At 38.5% G+C, this 16,531-nt stretch overlaps 1 protein-coding gene across 1 annotated transcript; it reads left to right on the top strand.

Moving 5' to 3' along the window:
• The first annotated feature begins 4,620 nt into the window (after positions 1-4,620).
• LOC140799272 (DNA-directed RNA polymerases II and IV subunit 5A) lies at positions 4,621-9,818 on the top strand. Its single transcript, XM_073153525.1, has 4 exons — positions 4,621-4,995; positions 7,049-7,228; positions 7,414-7,527; positions 9,578-9,818. Exons 1-4 carry the CDS (start codon positions 4,798-4,800, stop codon positions 9,701-9,703), a joined length of 618 nt encoding a protein of 205 aa, XP_073009626.1. The 5' UTR covers positions 4,621-4,797; the 3' UTR covers positions 9,704-9,818.
• Positions 9,819-16,531: the final 6,713 nt, after the last annotated feature.

Here is a 16,531-nt window from a genome sequence, read left to right on the forward strand (position 1 = left end):
GTCCTTTGAACCATCTTGCTTAATATGGCAGCAAAATCTTCATATGCCGCTGTCCCAAATCTGCGTGTAATCCTCCTATAAAAATCAGCCCATCTAGTAAATCCACCACCACGAATAACCGATCTATACCAATGCAATGCCGTTCCTTGGAGGTGGAAGCTTGTCATCTGGACTTTTGCACCTTTCGCTGTACCTTGACAATCAAAATATTATTCAACTTGAAACACCCAATCCGTTGGATCAGCGCATTGGAATTTTGGAAAGTCCAAGCGTGCGGTTCTCCCTCGAATAGCATTGTCGGGTTCGCGAAGGATTCTTGGTTCAAGTCTAAACCTTTGTGCATGTTGATCATCTTCTCTAAATCCTCGAGCACGTACATCACCATATCCATAGGGATCAACCTCATCCTCATAGTGCCAATCCTCCTCATCGACAAAGCGCACCGGTGCCAGCACGCATGCCTCTCGGGTCCCACCACCGCAGTCTTAGATTTTGTAATGGAGGTGGGGGATGATGTGAAGGCATAGGTAGGAGGGGATCATTGACACTCATATGACGCACCTGGACCTATAGGGTATCGGTTCTATGGAGTCCCACCGTTGGTCCTTCTTGAAACTCTGTTCGTCGTCGAGGAGATGACGAACCCAATCGATTCACGACATATTCCTTGAATTCATTGTGATCCTTTTGTATGTTGTCAACTCTATGCAATAATATTTGGAACATGCCCCTTAGTTCATCCATACTCGAACTCATGGACGTTGGTTGACTCGGTCTTGCCGTGGTTGCTCCAAAGGAATCAACCTCATGGTTAGGATCATTGTGCATTGAATCCTCCCTTGTCGGTGTGCTCTCCATAGGTCTCCTTGTTGATGTCATCTTCCTTGTTTCAACCATTAATGGAGGTCTGAGGTTTGTCTGCTCTAATACCAATTTGATAGGCTCTGATATCAATTGATAAGCTCTGATACCAAATTGAGGCTCTGATACCAATTGATACCAATTGTTAGGCTCTGATACCAATTTGATAAGATCTGGAACCAAAGATAGCCTATGTTAAGATTCCTTCAAGATCTGAATTTATAACAGAAATTAGTTCGCGCAATCGAGAAAAAATATTTATCAAATGTTCTCTGGTAGTCATAAAATTATGAAACTAATTGGGTTGGATCTGTAACTTCCTAATCTACAACTTTAATATTCGAACTGTAGCAGGGAAAATAATACAGAATAACATGGGTGACGGTGGTAGTGACGGGTGGAGTGGATGTTATGGTTATGGATGGGTATGGAGATGGGGGTGGATTGTGGAAGTGATTAAGAAAAGTAGACGAAAGGAACAAAGTGATCGAGATCCCAAAGAAGAGGAGTGATTCGACAGGGAGATTAAAAACGAGGAGAAACCTTTCCAATGGTAGAGATGACAGAATGGTGAAGAGGAAGGAGGGAGGAGTCTAGAGAGAAGATAGGAGGCAAGAAATCAAGAATCCAATTCTTATATGAAGTTGGTTGCCATGCACATATTTATAGAGGCTAGCCAACAAGTCTTAAAATAATATGAAACCCTAATTCTAGAGGATTTCTGTCGATCGCGTTCGAACGCGCCCGATCACGTTCGAACTTGCCCATTCGTGTTCGAACGGACTCAAAAAGCCCCTTCTCTGGATTTGTGAGCGACACAGGTGTTCACAAGTCGTTCGAACGCGGGCGTTCAGAAACACGTTCACAAGGCATTCACAAGGCATTCACAAGAGTTCATAAGGTGTTTACAAGGGTTCACAAGCATTCGAATGCAACTCCACCTGCGTTCGAACGCGACCTATAGAAATTTTATTTTAATAAAAATAAACACCTAATGTAATACGAAAAGATCCTATCTAAGTGTATCACACATGAGCATAATATTGTGATAACATACTGTAAATAAAATAATAGTAAAATAAATACTACGTAAGACAATTATAACTGAATTAATATAACACTCATTAATAACAAGCTAAGATTCATATCATCTTTAGACTATGGAAGATTCACTTGCCTAGGTATTATAAATGAATTGTAAAGAGCTCTCCTCAAACGTCGATCCCCTCCTGCGTCTCGAAATCCTCTCCAAATGGTAATAGATCTACCAAGTAGTAATATTGAAACATAAGCTATTTATCTAGCTTCCTTAAACAATATATTTTGGCTAAGCTGTCATAACTTATTTGGTAGTTCCAAATAAAATTATCATCTTTATATATATATATATATATATATTTAGACAAATATTAAATCATTTTTGTTATTTCTTTAACCATTATAAAAATTATTTCATTGATCATTCAGAATTATAATATCCAAATTTAATTAATTAAATTAATTATTGAATAATTTAGTGGTAGAAGAAAATATTATTATATTTATAAGTTATCATATTATTTCAAATTTATTAGTACCTAATTCCTCAACTTCTAAAATAAATAATCTGGTTTAAACTAGGTTTTACACCTAAGTTATTAAATATCATTATCCTAATAATCAATCTTTGGGTATGGTGGTGATCCAAGAAGACATAGGAAGAGGCTCAAAGAGCCTCCTAGGAAAGTCCTCACGAAGAGGGAGATGCCCTAGGCCAAAGGTCTCGACCAAAAATGCCTCACGCAACCGAATTTGGTTTTGGTAGTCACCAACGAAAGGCTGCATGGCACAAAAGGTCGCATGGCACAACCTCCTTGGGACCTCGGTAGCCCATCAAAGGGTACCAATGAGTAGATCTTCCCTTGGGGAAACTCCCCGTACAGATGAGGCACTGGTCGGAGGTCATCGGTTGGAGAATTTCTCCGATTGAGCCGAAAATGGGATTTCATCTATTTAAAGCCAATTTTGCAAAAAATTATAAAATTAAAATGACAAGACTATAAAGACTAACCGGTAGATTGGGCAGAATGTTTTCTTTGCTTCGGTGAGGCTCCGACAACTTCTCCAAAGTGTCGATTAGCCGGTGAAGGTAACAGCAAACAATAAGGAACAAGAAGTAGAAAGAAGAGATGGAGGAATAGGAAGGGTGAGAAGGGGAAGGGGTTTTTGAAGAGGAAGGATGACCCCTCCCCTCCCCTAGGTAGCCGTGTGAATAGTGTCATTGCACTGTTCCACCTCATCCTTGATGAGGAAGATGAAGGGATTGCCGCGCACGAGCGCGACATGCGTACAATTTTTTAAAATTTTTTTTTTGTTTTGTTTTGGGTGTTACAGTTTGAACGCGATGTGGAAGCACAATCATAATTTGTTTCTACACCACGCATAATAGCTACTATATGTGCGATATCAATTCTACCACTTCATTGACCTAGGCCTACATTATACTGATCTTCATTCTTGTTAAGATATATTAACAGTTGAAATATCTTAAGGCTTACATTATTAAAACTTGACTGATTTAGATCTGCATAATATTATTTATGATAATTTAGATTAGCTGATGCTTTAGATATCACTAAGCTGATATTGTTAAAACTTGGTTGACTTAGGTATGCATAATATTGTTCATGAAAATTCAAGTTTACTAGTGATTAAGATATCACTTGTTCATTAGATTGTATGAGCAAAGTAATGAATTTCATCAAACCACTATGTACTCTATTATTTGGCGTAGACCCTATAAATAATTTATGAATCGTTTTCCCATAGAGTCTAATCACTTTCTTTCGAGAGAGCGAGTAATCACTTTTTCTGAAAGCGATTTACTTAGTTGCAAAATAAGGCTAAGAGCGATAAATTCTAGTTAAGACATCTTATGAAACCTACTCGATGCCCTAAGAGCATCTCCAACGGATGCTCCATATTTGGAGCCAAAAATGGAGCAAGAGCCCCGTGCACCATATTTATTAAAATAATATATATATATATATTTATATTAGATATTTTAAATTACTTAATAAGTCCTCTTAGTGTTATTATTTTTTAATAAAAAAATATGGTTAGAAAACTCTCATTGAGATCTTTAAAATAAGACTAATATTCAATAGTTTCAGAAGTAATTTTAAATTTCTAATTTTTTAATTAAATGCATCGAAATTACATTACACGAAATAAACATCGAAATAAGCATTACATGTCATTAACTAAAAATATCAAAATTACATTACATAAAATAAGCAGAAATTAACATTTTATAATAAAAATAATAGATGTTTAATAGTCTGGTAAGTCATCTCTATAGCCACCGATTCGGGTTCTTTAGCCACCGGTTCCGATTCCATAGCCACTTCCTCTTTCTTGACTGTCCTTTATATTGAGCTTCGAAATGCACTAATTTAATACTTATGGCAGAAGCATAGGAATGAAGGAATATAAATTTTAATATAATTTTTATTTAATGTATTTTATATTTGATGTATTTCATATTTGATGTAATTTAATATTTAATATTTACATTGGGAAATAATTTTGAGTAATTATATTTTAGGACACATAATTTATTATACTTATTTTTATAAATAATAAAAAAAAATTTAAATTAACTCAAAAATAATTTAATATTATACCCATTTTAAAGGTAATGGAACTTTCCAATAATATTATTTTTATTAAAAACTGATTAATAAAACTAATTATATACTCAGTTTAACTAATTAGATTATTTATGAAAAAGACAAATGGAGCCGGGCTAAATTTTTATGTTGGGGGGTTCCGGAGCTCCATGTGCTCCAAGTTCCAAATTGTTAGAGTTGCTCTAATATTCCCACTTTCGTCGGCACGACGCTTCTCCTCCTCCTCCACCGATAAACCCTAATAGGTCCTTGAAACCCTAAACCCATGGCGTCAGAGGACGAGATCAGTCGTCTTTTTCGAATCCGGCGGACGGTGATGCAGATGCTGAGGGACCGGGGCTACCTCGTCCTCGATGTGGAGGTCAACATGAACAAGCGCCAGTTCTTGGACAAGTTTGGCGAGGGTGTCAGGCGTGACGACCTCGTCATCAACAAGTCCAAGAAGAATGGCCCCTCAGATCAGGTGATTCTTGCACTTTGGGATCGTCGTGTCGTCTTTGAAAGTTGAAACTACTCATGTTATACAATTAACTGTGAAAGAGACAACATTGGTCGAAGGGCAATAAGGCTTTATTTTTTATTCTTTTATCAAAATTTTCAGAAATTTAATATGATCTATCTTTAGAAATATCCTTGTCAGAAATCAATGAGTTACTGAATTCAAGTTATATTGAATAATGTTTGAAACTTCTTATTAAACGCTCTCTGTTGAAAATATTTAGCCTCATTGTAGCTGGTGAGATATTAGATGAGAAAATTTGTCCCGTGTTCCTAAATATTTACCTGATTATGAGAAACCAATGGTTATTTTCGTACTTGTAAATTTCTGTTAATCAGTTCTCACAAGTATGGCACATAAATCCTAATATGCAATGCTAGTTAGCATTACAAATAACAAATAAGAAAGGTAACATATTTATTCCCTTCCTTTACCCCTTATCTTCACACCTTTTTGATTATCAGAAAGAAGAAAGGCATCCATAATGCAAATAATTTTGATGCCATTAAGTACTTTCTCACAACTGGTGACTTATCAAAAATCTATAGATCTTTACAATCTTTGTTGTAAGTATCAAGGATATGATAATTTCCATCTAGTTAAACTGCTGATTTGGAAAACTTATATATAGCTTTTTCTATATAAAGTGGGGGGTATAAGGAGTATTTATGTTTTTATACTGAATAAGAGGGGCCCAAATACACCAATTTCCAAGACTGAGGTGGAACCCCTTCGATGAGAAATTTGTTTGGTCTTTGTTCTTCAAGAGGGAGTAGAAGAAGGAAACTGATGTAGAGGAATTATTATGAAAGGAATTAAAGATATAACAGCATGTGATTTGGCGGAACAAATTATTGCATTAAATAGAGATGAATGTAGAGAAAGGATCCATATAGCCAAACCAAATGATGTTTTGGTTCTTTAGCAAGAACTAGAACAGTTACCTCATTCAGCTTTTTAGTGTCTGTTCTTTTTCCATCACATGCTTTTTTGTTTCCCAATATTCCTACTATTTAGTTTGTTGATTCAAATAAATTGTATGTAATTAACGGACATGTTTTATCCAAGAATCCTCCCTTTTCTTTTATGAAGAACATCTATTATGATTAGGATGTTCAATTCGTTATGATCTTGTGAAGTGGTTAAAAGCTGAATGATATAAGGATCAACAAGTTTTTGGTGTATTAAACTGGGCTTGACCATACATTTGTTTCTGTCGAGGGCTACTTTCTCCTAGTAGAGCCATAATAAATGCTTAAATGCTCCCTCTAATTTAGCCCTCTTATGATGGCTTACTTCCCTTTGTATCATAAAATCATCATATTTTATGTGATTTTCCATAAATTAATTGGAAATAGGTAGCCCTGTGCATGCATATGGTTTAGAGTCATATTTAGCTTATATTGGCTTTCATTTTGTTGATGACCAGAATACAAGAAGAAAAAACCAATTCATTTCCTTTTGTACATGGAGATCTAGCATTTCTTTTGTGGCAAATATGAAAACATTTAATATTTTAGTGTGCTGTAGTTTCTGCATAATTTATTTGTCATTAATGTACTGATACTTGGCATTCTCATTCTGGTGCACTTTCTGTGTTAATATTGGAATATATTGTAAATAGAAATGGTAATAAGAATCATTCTTTTATTTTTATGTTCAAAATTCACACAAAGAAGTCTTGTTTTACTTTTAGCATGAAGTCGGTAATAAGAAATTCTGTGTACGACATTTCTATGATGAATCTGTAAGTTAATAGACTATGTCTTGACTACTAATAGATAGACACTTCCATATTTTGATTGATGTGCGATTGTGCAACCATGGAGTACAGATTCTCTACGCCAGCTATTATGCTTTTTCTTTTTATACAAAATATATTTGATACCTCTATATATATATTAAGATCTCCAGAAAACTTTCTGGTTCTCTTTTGAGGAAATCTGATTAGACTTTAATATCTCTACTAATTAAAGACTAATCATTTTCGAAATACTCTTCTGTTTTGTGGAACTAGATTTACGTGTTCTTTCCAAATGAACCAAAAGTTGGTGTGAAGCAAATTAAGCAGTATGTTGAACGAATGAAATCGGATAATGTGATGAACGGAATATTAGTTGTTCAGCAAAATCTTACTCCCTTTGCAAGATCATCCATGCAAGAAGTTTCTCAAAAATATCATTTGGAGGTTTTTCAGGTGATTTTGCTTTCTCATTTTCTCATGACAATACACCTTAAGATAATAAATTGTGTTTGAATAGATGCCAAAAAGAAACTAAAAACTGAAATATTTGCATTTCTGTTTCATCTGCTGCATTTACTTGTATTTTATGTTGATGAGAACTTACTAATGATACTTACATCAAGATATGCTAAATGTAGGAGACAGAGCTCTTGGTCAACATTAAGGATCATGTACTTGTTCCAGAGCATCAATTATTGACTCCCGAGGAGAAGAAGACATTGTTGGAACGCTATACCCTAAAAGAAACTCAGGTAGAGTAAGCTTATAGAACTTATCATGCAATAGCGTATAGAACTTATCTTGCAATATATTATCTTTTCATTAATTAGTGATGGTCTCTTTTACAAGTACTTGAACTTTGTTAAGAGTTGCATATTGTCTACTCTGTACCTATATTCCTTAGTCCTTAAAGGTTTAAATTATAGTTAGTTTTTATAGTGTCAACATTATCCCTACTTTGATTCAATAACTTGTAGTACTTTAAACAAGATGGGCCCAAAGTTCTAAATATGTCTATAGCCCTATATCTAAGAAAAGAAATAGCACCCACTTAAACTTCTTGGTCTAGCCATAACACCTACACCTAGTGATGGTCTGTATTGAGTATGCTTCTGTGCTCGTATTCCATTGTCAACACTAATAACAAGTATCTTGATACTCCTTTGTTATGAGTTGTGTTGAGCCATTTCTCTCTTGCTTCGACAAATTCAATTCAATTTATGCACTCATCAAGTGCATGTATCTGTAGTCTGCTCCATTCATTGAGCAAGTATGTGCTAATTACTAGCTAGGTTCATATGTATTTATGAAGGTGAGATCGGGCACCAACATTGGAGCTTGTGCTCTTGCTAAGCTTAGTCTAATAATTGATAGTTGAGTTGAGCCTAAAATCTCTATTACATGGTTAGACTTGTCTTTGACGGTGACAAAATTTTGACCCGACATGCTAATGATACGAGTTGGATCAAACCAAGCTGCCTCGATCGAGCCCATAGAGATTGGATCTTTTTTTTTTATATTTGCTGCTTATTTCTTATTGCATTATAATCCTTTGCTTTAGTAATGTTTGCTTTTGAGTGCTTGTGAGTCCAATCCGGACTAGCTAACTGAATAGGCTTGATGGTAGCCATCTATATAACATTATGGTGCACACTGTATTGAATTTATGGAATGAATTGATCCTTTTCTACCCTTGCTCTCTCTTTTCTTTTCCTTTCTCATTCTCTTTATCTACGACTGTAGCCACCCACGACTATGTCGCCTCTAACCTCCGTCGATCGGCCAACCACCCTAGTTCTTTAGGAGTGGCCTACTCCTCCCCCTTCTTCCTTTTCCTTTACTGACGTCCTAAACTATCTCCACCTTCCCTAACATTCCACCACTACCATCCCTGTTGGCGCCACCTGATCACCGCTGACCATCACCTCCATTTGACCCCTAGGAGTCCATGCCTCCACTCACTGAGTCCCCACAAATCAGCTCAAGTCCTTCATCCTATAGGTCCGTCTTCTCCGACGTTCGGCCACTCTTTGGTTGATATCTGAAAATCTAACTGGCCAAACCTTGTGGTCTTGGATTCATTGGATTCTCTTTAAGAGCAATAATATATCCAAATTTTAAAAGGTTCCAACAGGTATATCTTTCCGAATCGCTCTCGCAAGGTCTGCCCTGAAATTTGTCGAGAGACCGTTGCAGATTGGATTAAGTCGCTTCCCATCCGATAGACCGGTGTTCATATTAGCCAACATAACAATTTCCCATGACCTTTAAATGGATTTGGGTTATGGATTTGTTTCTTAAATGTGTTGACTGACCTAATGAATTATTAGGTTGACTAACCTAATAAATTATTAGGTGTGTGATGTTTGTATTTGTGAACTTTGAATTTATTAAACTTAATCTGGTTCTGCAAGTCGACATATTTTAGGTGTATTAGTCATATATTTGAATTATTCACTTAGCCAATTTAAAACTAACCATGCTATATAGGCAAGTAATGTGGTTAGGTAGGTCAGACGTATAGTATAACCCGTGTTGTTTGTAAATAAACAAATTGTGTTCGTTTTTTTCAGAGAAAAAAAAAACCAACCTGTTCATTTGTTGGGTCTGGTTTGTAAAGGTGTCTTACGGTGTTAGGTCTGATATTTTATAGTAAACCCAACGGAATTGATACCTAGCCACATAGTACAATATCTTCTATGCTTTTGTTGTAAATTGTTCAAGTTATTTTCTCAAAGCATGTCTGAAGAAACATCATGACGTTTAATCTTAGCTTTTGTTTCCTGACTGGTTGTACTCCAGCTTCCTCGAATTCAGGTGACAGACCCTGTAGCTAGATACTACGGCCTAAAGCGTGGACAGGTTGTGAAGATCATCCGACCCAGTGAGACTGCAGGCCGATATGTAACTTACAGATATGTTGTCTGATTATGCCAGTTTTGGGGCTGAGTCTTTTATTCGCTAAAATCAAGCAGAACAGTGTGTAGCTATATGTCACTGCTCTTGAAGATTAATGGGTATGCTCTATTTTCTGAGTTCTTCCTGGAGACGCCTAATCACTAATCCTGTTTTTCAGTAGTTTTACCCAGCTTGATGTCAATAGGTATCTAACCTGGTAGAGCAGTGGAAAATTAAAAAAAAAAAAGAGTAAGAACAAGATATTGAATTGGCCTTGTGATTCTTGTACCAAATTTGCTCATTATGGATTGAGACTGAATACATTACAGGTTCAATGACTCTACTTGTCAGTGCTATTATATCTGAGTTATCCTTTTGCTTTTAGAAAAGAAATGGGTTGGGATAAAATGAAATAAAGAAATAAAAACTGTCTACCTTTTCCATCGGTTGGAATTAAATTCTTCCACTTTTGTTTAGAATTTAAGAACTTGTAAATTATAAGCTGGACAATAGGATCAACTTTGCTTGCATAGAGATTGGCCAGGTTCTAGTTATTGTAAACGCTTCCATGCAGGCCAGCTATAGTTACTGTACACTCAATGTAACTTCTTATTTAGCAAGAACTGTAACCCATTTATGCTACTGACTGGGCCTTATCTCTTCCTCTTCCCTTTTGAATATATATTTTTCTAGCTATCTGATCGGAAATGGCCCATCTTATATTAGAAACAGTTCTCTATTTTAACACTCTCTCCTTAATTCTTGCCCTTCCAATTCTTTTTCTTGCAATACTTGTAGATCTGAGGTAGTTAAAAGTACTCACTTTTAAGCAGCTTAAAATTTGGTCATACGAAGACAGGAGGTAGACACTTGATTAAAGAGAAATTTTGTTGGTCCATTTGCAATAAAATGCTCAATACCAATAGCTCTTAATAAGGTTCAATTACACTATTTCCAACGAAGTAGCTAAATGTAAACATTTATAACCACAGTATATACTAATTAACTCTTCTTTTAAATGGAAAAAATCCCACCAGTTTAGAACTAAGATAGCTATACAAAATGTCACCAGAATGAAATTCTAAAAAGATACCTACCAACTACCAATTCTATGTATCACAAGCATTTAAGTCCTCAAGATAAGAAAGTAAATCAACATTTAGTTTACAAATAGTTTTCGCAGTGATCAAACCAATTAAAGTAGTCATCCAACTAGATAACAAAAGCAGATATCCTAACCTCGTAGATCTTCTAAATTCTAAATGATCTAATCCATCAATTCTCTAATCAACTATGGCTATGGCTAACTATTAGTGGACTAAATTTGCAATAGATTAGCACATTACATGTTCTTCCATAGCATGATAAGCATCATCTATTAAGAATACAAGAGCCAAGTTAGTAAAATCACCTTATTAAAAGACTGTCAACTAAGGACAGATCTTGGAACTCCATTATTTTCAAAATCATCAATTTCTCTGTAAGCAACCCTTAAACCCTACTAGTTAACCAGGTATGCCAAAATCCAAATCAAATTCTTTCAAATTTTAGTCAGCATATTATATTCTCTTATTCCCACACAAATCTACCAACCATTTTCTATATGAAATTGTAATCAACTAAGTAATTTGTTCTACCTGATCTCTAAGTCTAAAAATTTCGTCCCTGGATTTGATTAAGCAAATTTCAGACTTATCATCTTTGGATCTGATTTGAAACACTTTTTGCTAACATGGAAATTTCATTTGACTTGGGAGGATTTTATTTGGATTGACTTATTGGTAAGTTCTTAGTGATTTTAAAGCCAATATGTTGTTTTTTTTTAATTTCGAGTTCAAATTCCAAATTTTATTCAAATAAATTCGGTATTACAGCAAAGGCCAATGGATGGAGCAGTCCACTTTTTTGTTATACAATTCTGAATTGCTAGGCTGGCTAGCAAGTGGGCCTTCGTGTTGTTAACCATACTCGTATAGCACACCCTATGAGAAAGATACAAAGAGATCTACCTTGTGCATTTCCGTATGATTGGTCTAACAGACTAATATATATCTTCATGATCATCGTTGATGGCCTTAACTACTTTGGCTGAGTCACTGAAAATCCAATAGGTTTTGTTCGGGCAGCACATGGAAGCAATGTCTACGCCGGCCAAGACTGCTAATGCCTCACCAGTATGCCAACTCCACCAACCAAAGCTCCACGCCAAGCTGCATCAATCCAAACCACATAATCCCCCGACTCGAGTACTACACTCAGATCCATGCGAGCAATGGCCCCATGCAATGTCTCGGTGGTTTCCGCTGCTTGGTTCTCTTGATTTATATACTGAGGATGATTCGTAGCCCATGAGTGATCTGCTTTAAGGACTATCTCATTCGGCGAGGAGGCAATCGCTCTGAACACCAAGTCATTCCTCGCCTTCCAAAGAGATCACAAGAGTTCCAGTGCAAATCCGAGAAGCTCTAGAGTCAAGATATCCTACTGCTTAGTAATCCACACGTCAAGGCGAGAAACTCTCTTGTCCAATTCTAGTCCAAGCCTGCGGTGGAACCAGGCAGCCCGAGCGAACTCGTAGTTGAAGAGAAGATGCTCCACAGTTTCATCCTTAGTCCTGCAACCGGGGCAGCAGGGGTCTGTCGTAGGAAGTTGATTGTTTAGGATTGCCTTCACTAGCAGCGCGAAAACTAAACAACGTTAGAGGAAAGTTCTTATTCTTGGTATGCTGGGGCAACTCTTCTAGACAAACTTTCACAAGGCCTTGGAGTGGTGAGAAACAAGAACTGTGCCAGTCACCCTTCTCGAGGGATTCATAGGCTGACTTGGCTGAGAAGATACCTCTTGGTGCAAGTTTCCATATTAAGCGGTCGGGGTGGGTCCTAGAAGCCGGATCTATCTATAGGTTTAGTATACACTAGGCTACTTCCTTTACTGTTGATTAGATCATAATCCCAACCTTCTTCTTTCATCAGGTCTTTAACTCGTTTAATCTTAGGGGTTAAGGTACTAGGGCAAATGTCAAGGATGGGGAGCCAAGGATCTTGAGCAATGCCAATAGAGCTACCATCACCCACCTCCTAGACAACATTGGCTCGAAGGCTTTCTTTTAAGTTTCATAATAGAGCTCCACATCCACAATGGTAGGCCTTTAGGCTTGGCATTCCAAAAAGAGGATTTAGGATAATACTTGCATTTTAGAAGCCGAGCCCAATTACTATTCATGGAGGAGACCAGCCTCCATGCAAGTTTGGCAATGAGGCTCTTGTTTACTAGTCGTGGGTTATGAATACCTAGTCCGCCATTAGAGGTTGGCCGACATAGTAGACTCCAACTGCGCTAGTAGATGTGCTTGTCCCCCTCCTTGTAGCCCCACTAGAAATCTCTCATGATAATTTTTTATCTTGTTAAGAGTTGTTTGCAGAAGAAGAGTTGCAGCCATGAAGTAGATCTGGATTGAGCTTAGAATAGATTTGATGAGGACTAGCCGATCGGCATGGGAAAGGTTTTTGACTTGCCACCCGGCTAGTTTGGCTTGCATCTTGTCCACTACATGGTTGCAATTTTTAGATTTTCTTCTAGTTAGTAGAAATGGGCTTCCAAGGTACTTCTCCTTTGGTTGGGTGGTTCTTACACGAAGCAGCGATATTATTTGATCTTTTAGTTGGTTATTGGTGTGAGAACTTATATAAATAGCTAATTTGTCCAGATTTAAAGCTTGGCCAGATATGCTACTGTAAAGCTCAAGGGTGTCCTTCAGATTGCATACTCCACATATAGAAGCCTTGCTAAAGAGAAGGAGATCGTCCGCGAACATAAGGTGATTGATTTTCAAGGCTTCCATTGCAAGCTTGATGCCTATGAAACTGCCTAGGCTAGCCTCATTGTCTAAGAGGATTGAGAGGATATTTGAGCCTAGTATGAACAAGTATGGTGATAAGGGGCATCCTTGCCAAATGTCGCGGCCCGGAGAGAAGAACTTGCTTGCCTCCCCATTCACCATAATAGTTAGATATGCCAACAAGAGGCAGGTTAGTACTCGATCAGCAAACTTATCTAGAAACCCAAAGAGCTTGAGGCAATCTCGAATAAAAGGTCATTCCATGCGATCAAACACCTTGGACAAGTCAGCCTTGATCACAGAACTTCCAATTTTGCTCTTGGAATGCTTGAGGAAGTGCATCACTTCTTGAGAGATTATAAGATTATCAACTATCTACCTGCTTAGAACAAACGTGTTTTGAGCATTAGAGATCATATTGCAAAGGAAAGGCTTCATTCTTTGGGCAAGGAGTTTAGATATGATCTTATAGATGGTGTTGCAGAGGCTTATGGGTCTGAAGTTCCCCACTTGCTCAGAGACCTCCTTCTTGGGTATGAGGACAATGCAGGGCTAGTTTAGCTCATTTTCCATCCTTCTAGTTGCAAAGAAATCCCTGACAATAAGTTCTACCTCCAGGGTCCAAGACAAGAGTGGAGATAAGATTCCTCTTCCTCGAAGAAGCATGAATTTGGAAATACTTGGTCTTACAGTCTCCTCCTTTTTGCTAATCAACTCTAGAAGGTAAAGGTCCTCAAGGCGGCATTGAAGGGGTTTTTCAGTAATCCAGGAATATGCTTGGTTGTCTACAGATTGGAGGTTGAGGAGAGCTTCTTTAGCATTTCTGATGTCTTTGTTGATGCTTCTGGCGTGTCTCCTCGCCTAGGATCGAATGGAGCAGGTAAGGGATCTCAAATATGAGGCAAGAGATTGCTGAGGATCATAGAGATTTGGCCACTCCCTGTAGTGCTTAGTGTAGGACTGAACTCTAAGCCACCAGTTCTCAACTCGGAAACTACGCTGCTTTGTAGTCCTTATTGGGGTGGTGTCAAGGAGAAGAGGGTTATAGTCCGACGACACCACAGGGAGGTAATAAACCCATGCAGAGGAGAACATATTGCACCAGTTTGATGAGACCTCTATCAAGGCCTTCGCGAATCAAGCTGTCATCCGCTCTGTGGTAAGACCAGGTGTAAGCTAGCCTCTAGAAATCCAGGTCTAGTAATCCGGCTTCATTTACTTTTCTTTTGAAATTTCTAAGTCTAGCCGAGGTAGGAGGAGAACCTCCATACTTCTCACCATGGTCGGAGATGCTATTGAAGTCTTCGATGTAGCAGAGCAGCCGCTGACCAGAGGCATACAAGTTGATGGTCATTCACAAAACTTCGTCATCACCATGGTGGGGATCTCCATAAATGCCACAAAATGCCCATTTGTCTTCGAGATCGAGTTCATGTATAGTTGCAGTGATGTAGCTACTGTTGGCTTCGATCACCTTCACCTGGAGTGTATCATCCTAGAGTAACCATAGACCTCTAGTGAAGCCAATAGTTCAACAATAAAATTGTTCTTGAGAGGAAGAGAGAGAATGATTCTTTCGGCATTTATTTTTCCATATTTTGTTTCAGAAAGGAAGGCCAAGGATGAGCGGGTGCTGTAGAGGAGGTTTGTGAGGTTGTGAACTGTTGAGGCCCCTCCGCCACCCTGATAGTTACATGCCAATACCCTCATTGGTGGCTTCATGATGAGTAGCTGCTCATCACGGGTTTTGAGATTGGTGCTTTGTTTTGGACATTCTTTTGGGTGCAAGCCTGCAGGGTGTCCAATGGCATGGCTTTAGTGATCTCATGGAGCTCTCGAGGTATGGATAGGGAGATAGCTTTCTTTCGAATAGAGAAGAGGGGTTGATGAGCTTTCTTTTTGTTTGGCGAGGCGGGAGGGATTGCCACATGAGTAGAGGAGGGAGTTGGAGCTGCGTCCTTTGCATGGACACTTGCATAGGGTTGAACAGATGGCATGTCAGTGTTGTGATGGGCTGTGGGGCCAATAACGGTCATCAAATCCGCGTGCGCCACTTTGTCCTTGCCTTTCTTGTCATCAACAGTTGGTTTGTGTGCGCCTATCGCTTTCATTCCCTAGCTACTATCAAAATGCACCGGGATGAGAACAAACTGCTCTCTTCATTAATGCGAACAACTGACTTGAGAGGTGATGTCGCCTTGTTGAGGCAAGTATTGCCTTCGAGCAGGGATACCCCCACTAGGCCCTCAACAGGTGTATGAGTAGGAGTTGCAGGACTGACACCCTCCCTCACTAGTATCAAAAGGGACAACACATCTTCTAACCTGGCAAATCTCGTACCTTCAGCACCATCGTCTCCCCTTCTAGGCTTAGGCAATTGTGGCATCAAGCCACGCAACCCCATGTCCAGCATGCTGGAGTTGGAACCTTCAAGGAAATGCCTAAGAGGAGGATTGTTTCCTTCTCCCCCTTTGTAGGGGGATTCAGACTGAGTTGCCACCGCATTAAGACTAACGAACCTTGGTTTGACGAGGCTAAGCAGCTGGGACCTCATATGGGGTGGGAACTCCGCTTTTGCTTTCTCCTCAAGGGCTCCCTTTTGCATGCACTCAATGAGATCATGGCCGATTCATTCGTAGAAGAAATAGTGGCGAGGAATCCTTTTGTATCTCACTGTGACTTCTACAGTGGAGCCGTTTAGAAGGGTGATGGAGATTAAGGGGGTCAGGGGTCAGGGGTCAGGGGTCTGGTGATATCTATAGAGATTCTCATTTTGATGAAGCGAGTCCATTTGCAACTATCGGCTGTGTCCGAGGTGATTAGGGTCCTAACTCTCTCCACGAGGGTTATTTCAGTTCTCATCGACATGTATTCTAGAGGAAGCCCATGGAATTGCACTTAGAACTCGTAGTGGGAGAAGGTCCATAGCTCGGTTGGGAGATTGGGTTGAAAAGGAGCAATAAAGAAGAAATCTCTGTTGAAGGACCAAGGTGAGCCCAACCAAACCTTCCATATGTCTA

The sequence above is a fragment of the Typha latifolia genome, chromosome 12 (assembly GCF_019914945.1).
Source record: "Typha latifolia isolate L0001 chromosome 12, TyphaL0001v2, whole genome shotgun sequence".
NCBI classification, from domain to species: Eukaryota; Viridiplantae; Streptophyta; class Magnoliopsida; order Poales; family Typhaceae; genus Typha; species Typha latifolia.

Coding starts and splice junctions, on each gene's coding strand:
- LOC140799272 (XM_073153525.1), top strand. CDS start 4,798: ATGGCGTCAGAGGACGAGATCAGTCGTCTTTTTCGAATCCGGCGGACG. Junction 7,229..7,413: donor ATCATTTGGAGGTTTTTCAG/GTGATTTTGCTT, acceptor TGCTAAATGTAG/GAGACAGAGCTCTTGGTCAA. Junction 7,528..9,577: donor ATACCCTAAAAGAAACTCAG/GTAGAGTAAGCT, acceptor GTTGTACTCCAG/CTTCCTCGAATTCAGGTGAC.